We start from the raw sequence: 13,634 nt of genomic DNA, 5'->3' as shown, positions 1-13,634 counted from the left end.
GAGGGCTGTACAAGCAATGATCACACGCACGGCACACCGGACACACCAAGAACCGCGGTGTTGGCCGTCGAATGGCGCTAGCTGCGCAGCATTTGTGCACCGCCGCCAGTTTGCCGTGGCATACGGAGCTCCATCGCAGTCTTTAACACTGGTAGCATGCCGCGACAGTGTGGACGTGAACCGTATGTGCAGTTGACGAACTTTGAGCGAAGGGGTATAGTGGGCATGCGGGAGGCCGGGTGGATGTACTGCCGAATTGCTCAACACGTGGGCCGTGAGGTCTCCACAGTACATCGATGTTGTCGCCAGTGGTCGGCGGAAGGTGCACGTGCCCGTCGACCTGGGACCGGACCGCAGCAACGCACAGATGCACGCCAAGACCGTAGGATCCTACGCAGTGCCGTAGGGGACCGCACCGCCACTTCCCAGCAAATTATGGACACTGTTGCTTCTGGGGTATCGGCAAGGACCATTCGCAACCGTCTCCATGAAGCTGGGCTACGGTCCCGCACACCGTTAGGCCGTCTTCCGCTCACGCCCCAACATCGTGCAGCCCGCCTCCAGTGGTGTCGCGACAGGCTGAATGGAGGGACGAATGGAGACGTGTCGTCTTCAGCGATGAGAGTCGCTTCTGCCTTGGTGCCAATGATGGTCGTATGCGTGTTTGGCGCCGTGCAGGTGAGCGTCACAATCAGGACTGCATACGACCGAGGCACACAGGGCCAACACCCGGCATCATGGTGTGGGTAACGATCTCCTACACTGGCCGTACACCTCTGGTGATCGTCGAGGGGACACTGAATAGTGCACAGTACATCCAAACCGTCATCGAACCCATCGTTCTACCATTCCTAGACCAGCAAGGGAACTTGCTGTTGCAACAGGACAATGCACGTCCGCATGTATCCCATGCCACCCAACGTGCTCTAGGAGGTGTAAGTCAACTACCCTGGCCAGCAAGATCTCCGGATCTGTCCCCCATTGAGTATGTTTGGGACTGGATGAAGCGTCGTCTCACGCGGTCTGCACGTCCAGCACGAACGCTGGTCCAACTGAGGCGCCAGGTGGAAATGGCATGGTAAGCCGTTCCACAGGACTACATACAGCATCTCTTCGATCGTCCCCATGGGAGAATAGCAGCTTGCATTGCTGCGAAAGGTGGATATACACTGTACTAGTGCCGACATTGTGCATGCTCTGTTGCCTGTGTCTATGTGCCTGTGGTTCTGTCAGTGTGATCATCTGATGTATCTGACCCCAGGAATGTGTCAATAAAGTTTCCCCTTCCTGGGACAATGAATTCACGGTGTTCTTATTTCAATTTCCAGGAGTGTATTTATCGGGTCAATAACGCTGGGGCGACTATTTGGCAAATCAAGGAATTGTCATCGATCAAAATTCATTCCTGAAAGACAAAACGATTGCTGAAATGTTGAAAGTAAAGTTGGACAGTAGGTTGTAGGACCTTGTCCTGAAGATCGACAATCCTCAAACTACTTTCAACAGTGATGAAAGAATCCAACATCAGAACATGATGCAAGCCCAAATGACTGACACTCCTCTCTGCTGCACCTGTGGAACCAAATGCCTGTGATATACATTGGCACTGGGCCAGAAAGGAAAAAGGAAGATTGAGTTTAACGTCCCTTCGACATCGAGGTCATTAGAGATGGAGCTCAAGCTCGGATTGTCTTAGGGATGGACAAGGGCATCGGTGGTGCCTTTTCGAAGGAACCGTCCCGGCATTTAGTTGGAGTGATTTGGTGAAAGCACAGAATGCGCCACCTCGCTTGGTGGCACTGGGCCAGGCCACCTGCACACTGCTCTAAACGATCATCGAGAGTCAGACAATTTCTGCATTTGACATCAAAATGAACCTGATGTCAATGATCTGCGATACATTCCAGGAGTTCTGGTGCCTCATATTCATGCACCATGGTACTGGGAAGTGGGGGATGTTTGGAGCAGATGACTGTATACTGCCTGGATGGACATAGCCCTACAAGTTCCTTCCAAAAACGCATCACACAGTTCTATGAATTCTACTTGGGGTTCCCAAAAAAAAAAAAAAAAAGAGTATCTCCACGTTTAGACCAAGAGAACCATGCATTGCAAACCAGCTACCTGCAAGCAACAACAGTCATTGACTTATGTTGTTGACTGTGAGTGGCCACTAAGAGGAAGATTATCAATTTTTTGTGCCTCACAATAGTTAGAATGGAATTGGTGTTGGGTGCCACTTTGTCTGGTAATGTCACATACTGGCAACCCTTCTTACTGCCAAGTTCCGGTCTAAGTTTGAAATGACCCTTCAAGATATTTTGGCAGACTGGAAAGTGTGGATAAGCCACATTGTCTCTTTCAAGACTGGAGACACAGTGCGCATCACTGAACTGCAGTAATAAGCAGGTTTACTTTTACTTCCAATAAACAGGTGCTTGTACATAGTGATTTCTCGAGAAGTTTTGAGGAAGTGGTTTCTGATTTAAAAACCACAAACTATTTTAGTTATGAGGATAGTGAACAGCTTTTGAATTGTTTATGTTACTATTTTGTTAAAACCAATTGTAGTGCAGAAACCACCAAGAAGATACATAATTCCTGCTAATGCCAGTCAAGGGTAATTGCAGAACAGTCATATCACTACTAAACACTAAATAATGTTTGTTTGATAGTGAAAGAAGTATTTTAATTGAACGTACTCATGCCAGTAATTTAAGTAACCTGCACAGCAATATCTCATGAGATACTGATTGAAAAAACAAAATAAAAAAGAGAAAGGACGATCATTCCACTTAGCTTATTTGTTTTAGTTGTAAATATTTGTCATGTATTATTGTTTTTCTGAGATGTTCTACATCCTGGAGAACCTCCTCACTACGTATCAATTGGAATGGAAGTAAATCTAATCTGATGTAGCCTAATCAAAGTACTAATGCTGTGCAAGTGCTTGCAGGTGCAGAATATTTAGTAAGGAGGCAGGTAATCAATATTTATTGACACTGTCATCTCGGTTACAGGCCACAAGTTGTTCATGTTATCATTATCATCTATGCTCTTCCCTTGCCAATTTTTGTTGATTGTAACAGTGAACATCAACAAAAGTGAAACGAGCATTGGAGCATAGTCACATTAAATCAGGCAATGCCAAGAGAATTGGATTAGGAAATTGTATGCTAAAAGTGTTAGATGGGTGTGTGTGTGAGAGTATACCTATCCTTTTTTCCCCCTAAGGTAAGTCTTTCCACTCCCGGGATTGGAATGACTCCTTACCCTCTCCTTTAAAACCCACATCCTTTCATCTTTCCCTCTTTCCTGACGAAGCAACCGCCGGTTGCGAAAGCTCGAATTTTGTGTGTCTATTGACCTGCCAGCACTTTTGTTTGGTAAGTCACATCAACTTTGTTTTTAGATATATTTTTCCCACATGGAATGTTTCCCTCTATATATATATTCTCTTTTTACAAATCGAATATTGCTATCTTTAGCTGCCTGCCAGTAGAAATACTGAACCTAAACGGTATTAGTATGCAGCGCATTAAAGTAACTTCATAAGTACTCTGCATAAGATATTTATAAGGTTCCTGTGCAAATTTTATTGAAGCTGTGGATGTCCATTTAACTAACTACTTCACTTCTCACCCAACAATAGAGAAGGGCAGATGGGAGTGGAGGAGGCCATAGAATTAAGGGATAATAGCAAAGTGTTTCTGAATCAGGGCACTTTAAATTGCGCACTAACCACTTATCATCATCCTGAGAAAATAAATCAATCACAAAACCAGTGAACAATAATCATATGGTTGCTTGTTCTAGTTTGAAAAATTACCTTGTGGAGAAGTAGTGCTGTTGGGAATAGAGAGAATCCTCCACATACTTTTCTTTTACCCAGATAAACTCATCAGTCCCAGAATTGACACAGAGTTCCACATTTCATTTGTCAATCTTAAGAGTAGGGTCACCAACAGAGATTTTCTGATCATTGCCTTTGCAAAGGAACCATCATGACATTTGCAAAAGACGTTTCAGGGAAACTACAAAATTACGAGGACCAAACAAGTATGAGAACATCAATCCTGCAAAAACTGGGCCAACAGACATGACAAAAAAAGTGCCCCCTTTTTCAATAAAAGAGCCTGATGAATCAATATCAGTTGACTGCAGTGTTTCTGATTAGTGATAAAAACAGATTTTTTTGCCCAGGCTTTTACTGTTAGTAAGAAATACAGAGCTTCTAACTATAGTAACTACACCTTCATAGAAAGAAAGAGAGAATAACATTCTGCAAATTCTCAGACACAGACTGTTTAAGAAACCATCCCAGTATTCATTTTGCATGATGTGTCACTGCCAAGTACATAACTTGACAGAACTTAGACTATTCATAGAAAAAACTTCTAGAATATAGTATGAAACATAACTGGAAAAAATACACAATGAGACAAAAATAAATGACACTTTTATTCAAATACAACAGTTATACTGCAACCATTGATTTATGATGGTCCCCTGGTCATTGTAAAAGGCAGGAAATGGTTCCTAAATCGGTGCGTAAACACCTCAGACAAAAATACATGGTTTTCAACACGCTGCCAGCTGGTCACAAAATTGGTAAAGAGTTCTTCTGACAGGACATTCTGTTCCTCCACCATAGTTGCTGATAACTGCTGGATGGTCATTAGTGGATGTGAATGTGCTGCAGTATGTCTCCTGGATGCATCCCACATGTGGTTGATGGGAAATGTCACGGGAACAGGCAGGCCAGTCCATTCGACAAATAGCCACTCGTTCCATGAGCTCCTCCACTTCCACTGTTGGATGCACTCACACATTGTCATCTATAACAATGAAGTCAATGTCAAATGCCTCCCTGAAAGGATGCAAATGGGCAAGCAGTGCAGTGTCACAACAGTTGACTGGTGAATGTACTGTGCTCAAAGATTTGGAGGCCAGTATTCCCACACAACAATATGCCTCTCAACATCCCAAGTGTACCATCATAGCGATCATGTGCATTATGTGTCCGCACCTCTTAGCACATTAGGGTACGTTTAGCATTGTCAGACATTATTATTTTGATGGTCCAGGTGTTATGATGTGGGGAGGCACAATGTGAGATGGGCGCACTGACCTTCAAATCTTTGAACACAGTACATTCACCAGTCAACATTACTGTGACACTGTACTCCTTTCCCATGTGATACTTTTCAGAGGCGCATTCAGACCTGGCTTTGTTTTCATAGATGATAATGTGTGACTGTATCGAATAAACACAGTTGAAGCAGCTCTTGGAACAAGAGAATATTTGGCGAATGGACTGACCTGCCCATTCTCCTCAGACTTAAATCCCATTGAACACATATTGAAGGTGTTGGACAGACATACTGCAACACATTCAAAGCACTAACAGCCATCCAGCAGTTGTTAACGGCACTGGTGGGGAATGGAACAGCCCACCAACCTTATGGGTAGCAAGTGAGCACACTGCAGAGCACCCACTGGCATTTGTAGTTATCACACACCTTATTAATAACCAAGCAAAATTTGTTGTAAGATCTTATGGGCTCAAACTGCTTAGGTCTTTGGTCCCTGTAAGAACCAAGTCCTGCCTTTTGTACTGTCCAGCAAACCATCATAAATCACAATGATTTAACTGTAATTTTTGTCTTTGTTCAGAACATTGTGTATTTCTTTCAGTTAACTTCTCTGCTATACTGTAGCAGTTCTTTCCATTAACGGCCCATGTTTCTTCATGCTATGTTACTTGTCATGAGACATGACATGATATAACAGTTAATTTCTTCCTTGAGTTTTGCATACCAGTGTATTCACAAGAATTCTTTGGATAATTGTGATTTTTATCTGCTACAGTTTCATGCAATTCTTCCATGAAGTTTTGCACTTCCAGTCTTAAACTCTTGCAGAGTCAGTTCCACACGCTTGGTCCACAATTTGTGCTTAGCATAACACTCTACAATGAATCCACACTGTTTAATCACAAGCACTATTTTATGTTGCATTCACTAAAAACATCTGCACCTCTCACACTGTCAGACTTATTGACAAAGTTAAGTACTCTGAACGGAGCAACCAAGAGATGAGCGTGTGGGCAGATGTGAAGTAAGTAATCAACTGCTGCACTGAAATCACAGTTCCCGTATTTACAGTGATGGGCATTACTCCAGTTCGTTAACAAGGGTCTGTTGTGTGTCAGTCTTATAAATACTGTATTTTCTGGGTCAGTTTTCTTTTGCCCTTCCTGCATATGTACATTAGGAAAAAACAAACCCCTACTCCACAACTCAATTGCTGTTTTTTATGAGATACTTCAAAGAATTTATTTAACTTTACACAAACCACTATCAGCTCTCTACATACTGATGAAGTCACGACCTGTTTAAAGCAAGCATTTGAGTTATGCATACTTTCATTATTGAAAATATATATTCTCAAAAATTATATGAGTGGTTAATGAGATATTATTTCCCCCCTTTTTCTTTTCTTGTAAATTGTCACTGCCAACATGTTACAGACTTTTGCACCAGAATACAAAACTCCAATTTAAACCCTAAATAAGGGCATGTACATCGGCTTATATCGAATTCTACAATATTCTACAACGTTGTTCGGGGATCCTGCAAAATCGTATCGTGAATTGCAGTCAATGTTTCATCAGTGGCAACAGTGACAGGTTTTCTGCTCCTTGGCACATCTTCCACACTCGTTCTTCCATGTTTGAAGTTGGACAACCAGTTTTTCACTGTTGCATAAGACAGAGCACTGTCCTCAAGTGTATTCTGCACGTCCTCCGCAATTTCCTTGGGTGTCGTTCTCTTCAAATGAAGATATTCACTCACAGCCCTGTTCTCGATATTCGCCATTTTGTTTCCACTACGGTATACAATGCATCCTGGTGGCAAAACTAACGAAGCTGGAGCTGCGAAATTTGACTTGCATACCCACAAAGGGTCACCATAAAAGTAGGTGGTGGTGTTTGTGTGAAACATTACAGTAACTATCTTCGCTAGAAACTTTTTGACCACCCCTCAAATTACAACTCCACGTTTTTATAGACTATTTCTTTGATCTTACCTGTGCAGCCCCACAGGAAAATTCCATAGGAAAGTACAGGGTGAATGAAAACAAATGCTTGCCCAGTGTGCATGCACAAAAATTTGATAACAGACAGTGCAAACCATTTATGTCTATTGGTAAGCTATTATTTACAAGGAATTTCTTTTCTAGTGCATCAAAAGTGAGTTTTGATTACAGTCACTGAATCCTATGTGATTTTCAGACAGCATTTATTAGACTTTTACCTGAGTATTAATAGCAATGCTCCTGGTAGTTTTTTTTATGACAACTGCCCTGTGCATGAAATACACTGATCTTTACAGACTGCAATGAAAGTAGGCTATCACTAAACCACTCAGCCCATCTAAAAGCAATATACAGCAGTTTAAAATGAAGATTAGTAAAGTGAATTTTTTAAACAAAATTAAATAATGAAATTATATATTCATTACGAGGGTTGAATGAAAAGAGTGAAATGCTCCAATAACTAATTTTCATGGGCAGTCTTGACAAAACATGGACACTCCATATATTTAACACTTCAATTTTAATTTCAGTTTCACTTTTCTTTACTAATACTATTAGGCAGCAATTACTGCAAATATGATGGGTATCTGGGCAACAACAAATTGCAGAATGTGTTCACATACATATCATACAAAACATAAATATCTGAACCTCGCTACGAGCCAACAGTCAATGTCAACAGGCAAACAGAGAAAGTCAGTACATATTTATTGCTATTTTCTTTAAGATACACTTAAGAGTGAAGCTTCGTAATCAAATAATCTATTCACATAAATTAATTTGAATCACATCTTTGTTTTAAAAATAACTTTAATATTTACAAATAGATTTTATTTCGTGCACAATATCACTCTGTATGAAATACTATACAATTTCATTATGTAACAAACAAGTATATTACAAACATGCCACTCATAATGTATTGCAATCAATAATATACAGGATATCTTGCATATAACACAAATGAAGTGTCATAACATAAGGGATAGGTACTAATTTTTAGAATGACAGAACTATTTTGTAAAAGAGATCAATAAATGTAAAATGTCTCTTATTTGTGAGTGTAATGAGCATGAAATATGTGAACAATGATCATGTGAGGTGAGTATTTCTACTTTGTACAAATCAAATTAAAAGGTTTCTGAAGAAATCTGGGGACACTATACGTAAACATCTCTGAAACAACTACATTTATGCTACAAAATGGTCTTTTGTACAAACTTACAGCAATTGTAACAAGATTTCATTTACATATGTTGTAATTACACTGCAAGAAGCCATCACATTTATGGCAGCCAATACACTTTTTACAAAACTTAAAAAGAGAAGAAACACCAAGAAACTGAAGGCAAGTATGTGACTTCACACACCACATTCCAGTAATCTATTTTACTTTTGTGGGCTGTCCCTCAACTATTGGAAGGGAATATTAAAACAAGTGCTGCTACACTCCACAAATTACATAAAAATAATTAATTGTACAACATATTTGCATAGTTTTAAACCTTATATAAAAATATAATTTTTATGTACACATATACACACTATTTAGATAAATTGTTGAGTTGAACTGATCTGTCAAACTGTCGGTTTGGCTAAATAAAAGGAAAAAAATCCTAGGTTACAAATTAAAGATATTAGATCTAACATTTTCTTCCTGGAGCCTGCTTCAAATGAAAAAGCACGACAACTTTCCGAAATGAAAGTTATACACATAAATACTGTGTCATCTGCTAAAATAAATTACAGGATATAGTATTATCACATATGCCCCCACTTTCGTTTCTATCACTTGACAGTGCTTTAACTTGTACCTCAATTTTAAGTTTTTAAATCACTTTTCTTCAAGATTCAGTGCCGCATACTGCTCTTCATCAACGTCCGTCATCATTAAATTACCGTCTGGTAGCAGAAGAACCACCCTCCTCTTTCCTGAAATATCATACAACAATGTCAGTTCATCACAAATGGGGACATTATGTTTAATACACAATAACAATTTTTTGGCTATTATTCTGAAAAAATTTTCTGCTACAGTTCATCATGGATTATGAAAAGATTATGAATAACACTGGCCATACATAATAAAAATACTATCCAGTCCCATTCACGGCCTGTCAAATTCCATCCAATTCTATTCAGCCACTTAAGTCTGACTCAATGACGCATATACAAACATTTAAGTTTTAACATTTATAATATTATCAAGATAAGAGACTAAAGCAAGGTTCACTCAGGCATGTTTATCAATGCCAGTAGTCGTTAATACAAGCTTGTCCACTCCGGTGTTGTTTTTCAAACAATCAACTGAGCTAATTCATATAGACTAGTTAAAATTGCCGATGGCAGAATGAGGAACGATACCAATGCATTCCGCCAACGACTGACATGGGCCAAAGATATGCCATTACGTGTAATGTCACAATGTAGCCGACCTCATCGTCCAAACGTATGTATCGGACACAACCAGTGAAATTCAAATCAGTTTTTTCCTTATGTGTGGTTGGTTGGTTTGGGGTATAAAGGGACCAAACTACAGGGTCATCAGTTCCTTTTTCCTCAGGCAAACAAGTTTCAAGATAAAACAATTCCCAAAAGGAGTTGGAGAAATTAAAAGAGCAAAAAACTAACGGGGAACCACACCGAAAGAGAAAACGAAAGAAGCGAACCAAAAGGGAAAAGATTTCAGTCATAATGTCCAACACAACACAAGAACTCGGAAAAATTGATAATTTTAGTCAAAGATGGAGTTTGTGGCATCCTCAGCATAAAAAATATCATAACCAGGATAGAGTTCGGAATCTATGGACTGAAACTGCAGGTTTATTGGAAACCACAAGTGGGCAAAATCTTTATCAGAAATTTTAAGTGTGGATTAAACCTGGAAAAATAATTTATTCAAATGACAAGGTTGGCTTATCTTTTACTTAAAGTTGCTGTAGTGGATCTTTTTGGGTTCTGGTAGGTGGACATCAGCTGTCAACAAATTATTGTTGCTGCTTACTGGCATTGTCTTTATGGCAATAGGATGGTGATTCTGTTACCTGAACTGGTTTCCATAGGCGGTGATGTAATTATTTCCACTTTTCAGTGTTTTACGCATTCAGAATATCTTATATTAAAATTCATGTTTACCCTTCACACATATACAGAGTGACTGTCACTGAAGGTTAATTGACGTTAGCCTGCAGAACAACATTTCTGCATCTCAAATACCTGTACTACGAAATTTTTAATTTGTCCTATATCGACTTTTGGAGCTGTGCAAGTGCGCTGTAAGACACTGGAATATTGTCAATTTTCTTATTAAAAGCAACCTTCAATCTGAAATAACACTGCCCCAGGAATATTGTCACTTCCTTTGTCAGATCCACTGGGTGTTTAGAGAGCAGTGAAGTATACTAGAATCTGATTACCTGAATGTTCTGCCAGCACTGCATTTATGTTCACCATTTTCAGAATAAAGTGAGCTGCTGTGAAACCACAAATCTACCTTTCATCAATTAAATAAGACATTTTTTTCTTATGCAATTATTTTATCTATGTATCATACAACAGAAACACCTACTCCAGTCCTGTAATCCGGAAGGTGTACACAATCAAAGGCAGAGCCACGTGTGAAAGCACCCACGTGATTTACCAACTGACCTGCCTACACTGTGACGCTTTCTATGTGGGAATGACCAGCAAAAAACTGTCCATTCGCATGAATGGACACAGGCAGACAGTGTTTGTTGGTAATGAGGATCACCCTGTGGCTAAACATGCCTTGGTGCACGGCCAGCACATCTTGGCACAGTGTTTTGCCGCCACTCGTACCTCACCTGTCATTCAACATCATCTTTGCCTCCACACTTCCGCCTCGACTGACATCTCTGCCCAAACTCTTTGCCTTTAAATATGTCTGCTTGTGTGTGTGTGTGTGTGTGTGTGTGTGTGTGTGTGTGCGGGCGCGCGCGCGCGCACACACACAAGTATATACCTATCCTTTTTTTCCCCCTAAGGTAAGTCTTTCCGCTCCCAGGATTGGAATGACTCCTTACCCTCTCCCTTAAAACCCACATCCTTTCATCTTTCCTTTTCCTTCCCTCTTTCCTGACGAAGCAGCCGCCGGTTGTGAAAGCTCGAAATTTTGTGTGTGTGGTGTTTGTGTGTTATTTTATTGTGCCTGTCTACCGGCGCTTTCCCGCTTGGTAAGTCTTGGAATCTTTGTTTTTAATGTACAACAGAAACATGCACTTTTATCGTGTAAATTAACCATTATGTGCTCATAACCTCATTGGCAAAAACTTTACATACCGATGACATACATCCTGCCACTGCAGCACAATAAACCACTCTGAATAACGTGTTTTGGAGAGATCATTAGTGCAATGTATCACTGAAACTACATATTTTCGTGATAAAAACTAAACTAAACTCTGCCCGTACAGGCCATGAACACCCAAGAGTACTGATTGGCTGCTGTCATTCTCAGCCCACAGGCATCACTGGGTGTGGATATAGAGGGGCATGTGGTCAGCATAAGATTCTCCAGTGCGTTGTCTGTTTACCAGACGGGAGCCACCACTTCTCAATCAAGTAGCTCCTCAATTTGCCTCACAAGGGCTCTCAGTGCACCCCGCTTGCCCACAGCGCTCGGCAGACCGGACAGTCACCCATCCAACTGCTAGCCCAGCCCGACAGAAAATAACTTTGGTGATCTGACGGGACATGTGTATAAACATGAAAAATATCAATTTCGGCCTATTAATATCTGAGGTGGTGGTCCCTTCTGATGCTAATCGCTGGTGAGGTGGCGTCACAAAGTTAAAGTGTTTTTAACAAATGTGGCATGGTGTTTCTCCCTCCATTTCATACGTTCATAAAACTCGTCTGGTAATTCCAGTAACTGAGGACAAGATATACAGAACTTGCCATGTTCTTTTCGAGACAGATATAGCTTATTTACTTGCAGTCAGAATCTTCTTAATACCAAACACCGCACTATGGCACCATCTCCAAACACAGAGGCATCACGGCATGTATCCCGTCCTCGGAGGTTAAAATCTAACTCAATGCATACATAACCACCTCAATCCCATCAAAAACTGATGAATGAGATAGGATGCACAACGAATGATGATATTGGGCAATCTCTGGTGACAGCATCTGATGACCATTGCCAGTGGCACTGTGAACGCAGCCTAAGGACGTAACCTAAAGGCATCCGGCAATACATGAATGATGCACATGGCATGATATTGTACAGTCACATTAATGTTGATAGCACATTATTACTGCTGCCTATAGTTAACAATATGCTGAAATGGATGGCCAACGTTTTTAATGAACATGGTTCAATTCTGTCATGAAGAATAGCGAAATTGTTTACTAACATGGCTCATATGAGCTACAAAAATAGCAGTAGAGGCAGTAGCAATGATTGTAATAAAGAGTTCTTAACGTCATGAGCAATGTCAATGAAGCCAAAGCTGAGATCACTGATTGTAAAACAAGTTTTATTTTCCTATGAGTTTCAGTGTAATCATGCAGTTTTATATTTGATTTATTTGTTGCACACTTATCTCAGTTATTAGTTCACAAAACAAAGGTTTTATTTTATTTTCATTTCTCATGTTTTTATCCAGAAGAATGTATTAATAGCTAATGTATTTTCACCTGCTACACATTCAGCTGAAGTTATTAGATCGTAAAACAGCAGTATTGTTTTATTTTTATTTCCTACGCTTTTCTATAGCATAAGCTAACAGTGAATATATTTTTATCTGCTACAGGCACATGTAAATTATTAGATCATAAAGCAAGTTTTATTTCTCTATTTTTCATTTCCTGTGATTTTCTGTAATAACTGTATTATTGAAATGTATTTTTGGGTTTGTTCTATAAGTTGCACTCACAGTTCAAGAATCATGTTCCACTTATATTGAACATGTTTACGTTACTCGTGCATCATTCGAAACAACCAACAATAGAACACATCAACAATTGGCAGTCCACCTATGTAAAACGGTAACTGTAAAATGAACATGTTACACCACACTACAAGCCGTCCAATGGCACCGAAGTTGTTTTTGTGCCTTATTGGCATGATTAGGAACACTTGTTGATTGTCTTCTGTTTTCAACTACTGCTGACTTCAAAGACCTGATGGTTGTGACTTTATAGTAGCTATTTTTTTTTCTTCCTCTCATTGTGTCATCTAACAAAATCTTAAATTTACTTTCACAGTCTTTGCTACATATAAGAATAACATTTGAAAGCAACTATGTGCTTTCAGTATAACACACCAATCGTGACAGCATCTAGTTGGAATTTTCACGCAAGTCAGCCAACATGGGATAGTGGTAAGCGCCCATCTAGAAAACCAGCTTTAAACACCTTTCACACTTCATCTACTTAGTATGATAAAATATTTTCTTAGTTGATAAAATGCCACCATCTAAATTGAAAAGCAAAGTCTGTAGATATTTCAAAAAGAACTCTAATACTTCCGCCACATGCAAACTCTGCAACAAACAGCTCAGAACATG

General features: G+C 39.9%; 1 protein-coding gene across 5 annotated transcripts in view; it reads right to left on the bottom strand.

The window, feature by feature from the left end:
• Positions 1-7,602: 7,602 nt before the first annotated feature.
• The window catches only part of LOC126353925 (uncharacterized), a 142,816-nt gene continuing 136,784 nt past the window's right edge, over positions 7,603-13,634 (bottom strand). For all 5 annotated transcript variants that reach the window (XM_050003178.1, XM_050003181.1, XM_050003176.1 and 2 more), the window contains one exon: positions 7,603-9,033. In XM_050003178.1, coding sequence (XP_049859135.1) covers positions 8,936-9,033 — 98 coding nt within the window. In that variant the 3' untranslated portion in view covers positions 7,603-8,935. The remainder of the gene's footprint in view (positions 9,034-13,634) is intronic.

This window comes from Schistocerca gregaria, chromosome 3 (genome assembly GCF_023897955.1).
Source record: "Schistocerca gregaria isolate iqSchGreg1 chromosome 3, iqSchGreg1.2, whole genome shotgun sequence".
Classification (NCBI taxonomy): domain Eukaryota; kingdom Metazoa; phylum Arthropoda; class Insecta; order Orthoptera; family Acrididae; genus Schistocerca; species Schistocerca gregaria.
Note: the sequence above shows the minus strand (reverse complement) of the source record. Positions and strands in the feature narration are given on the sequence as shown.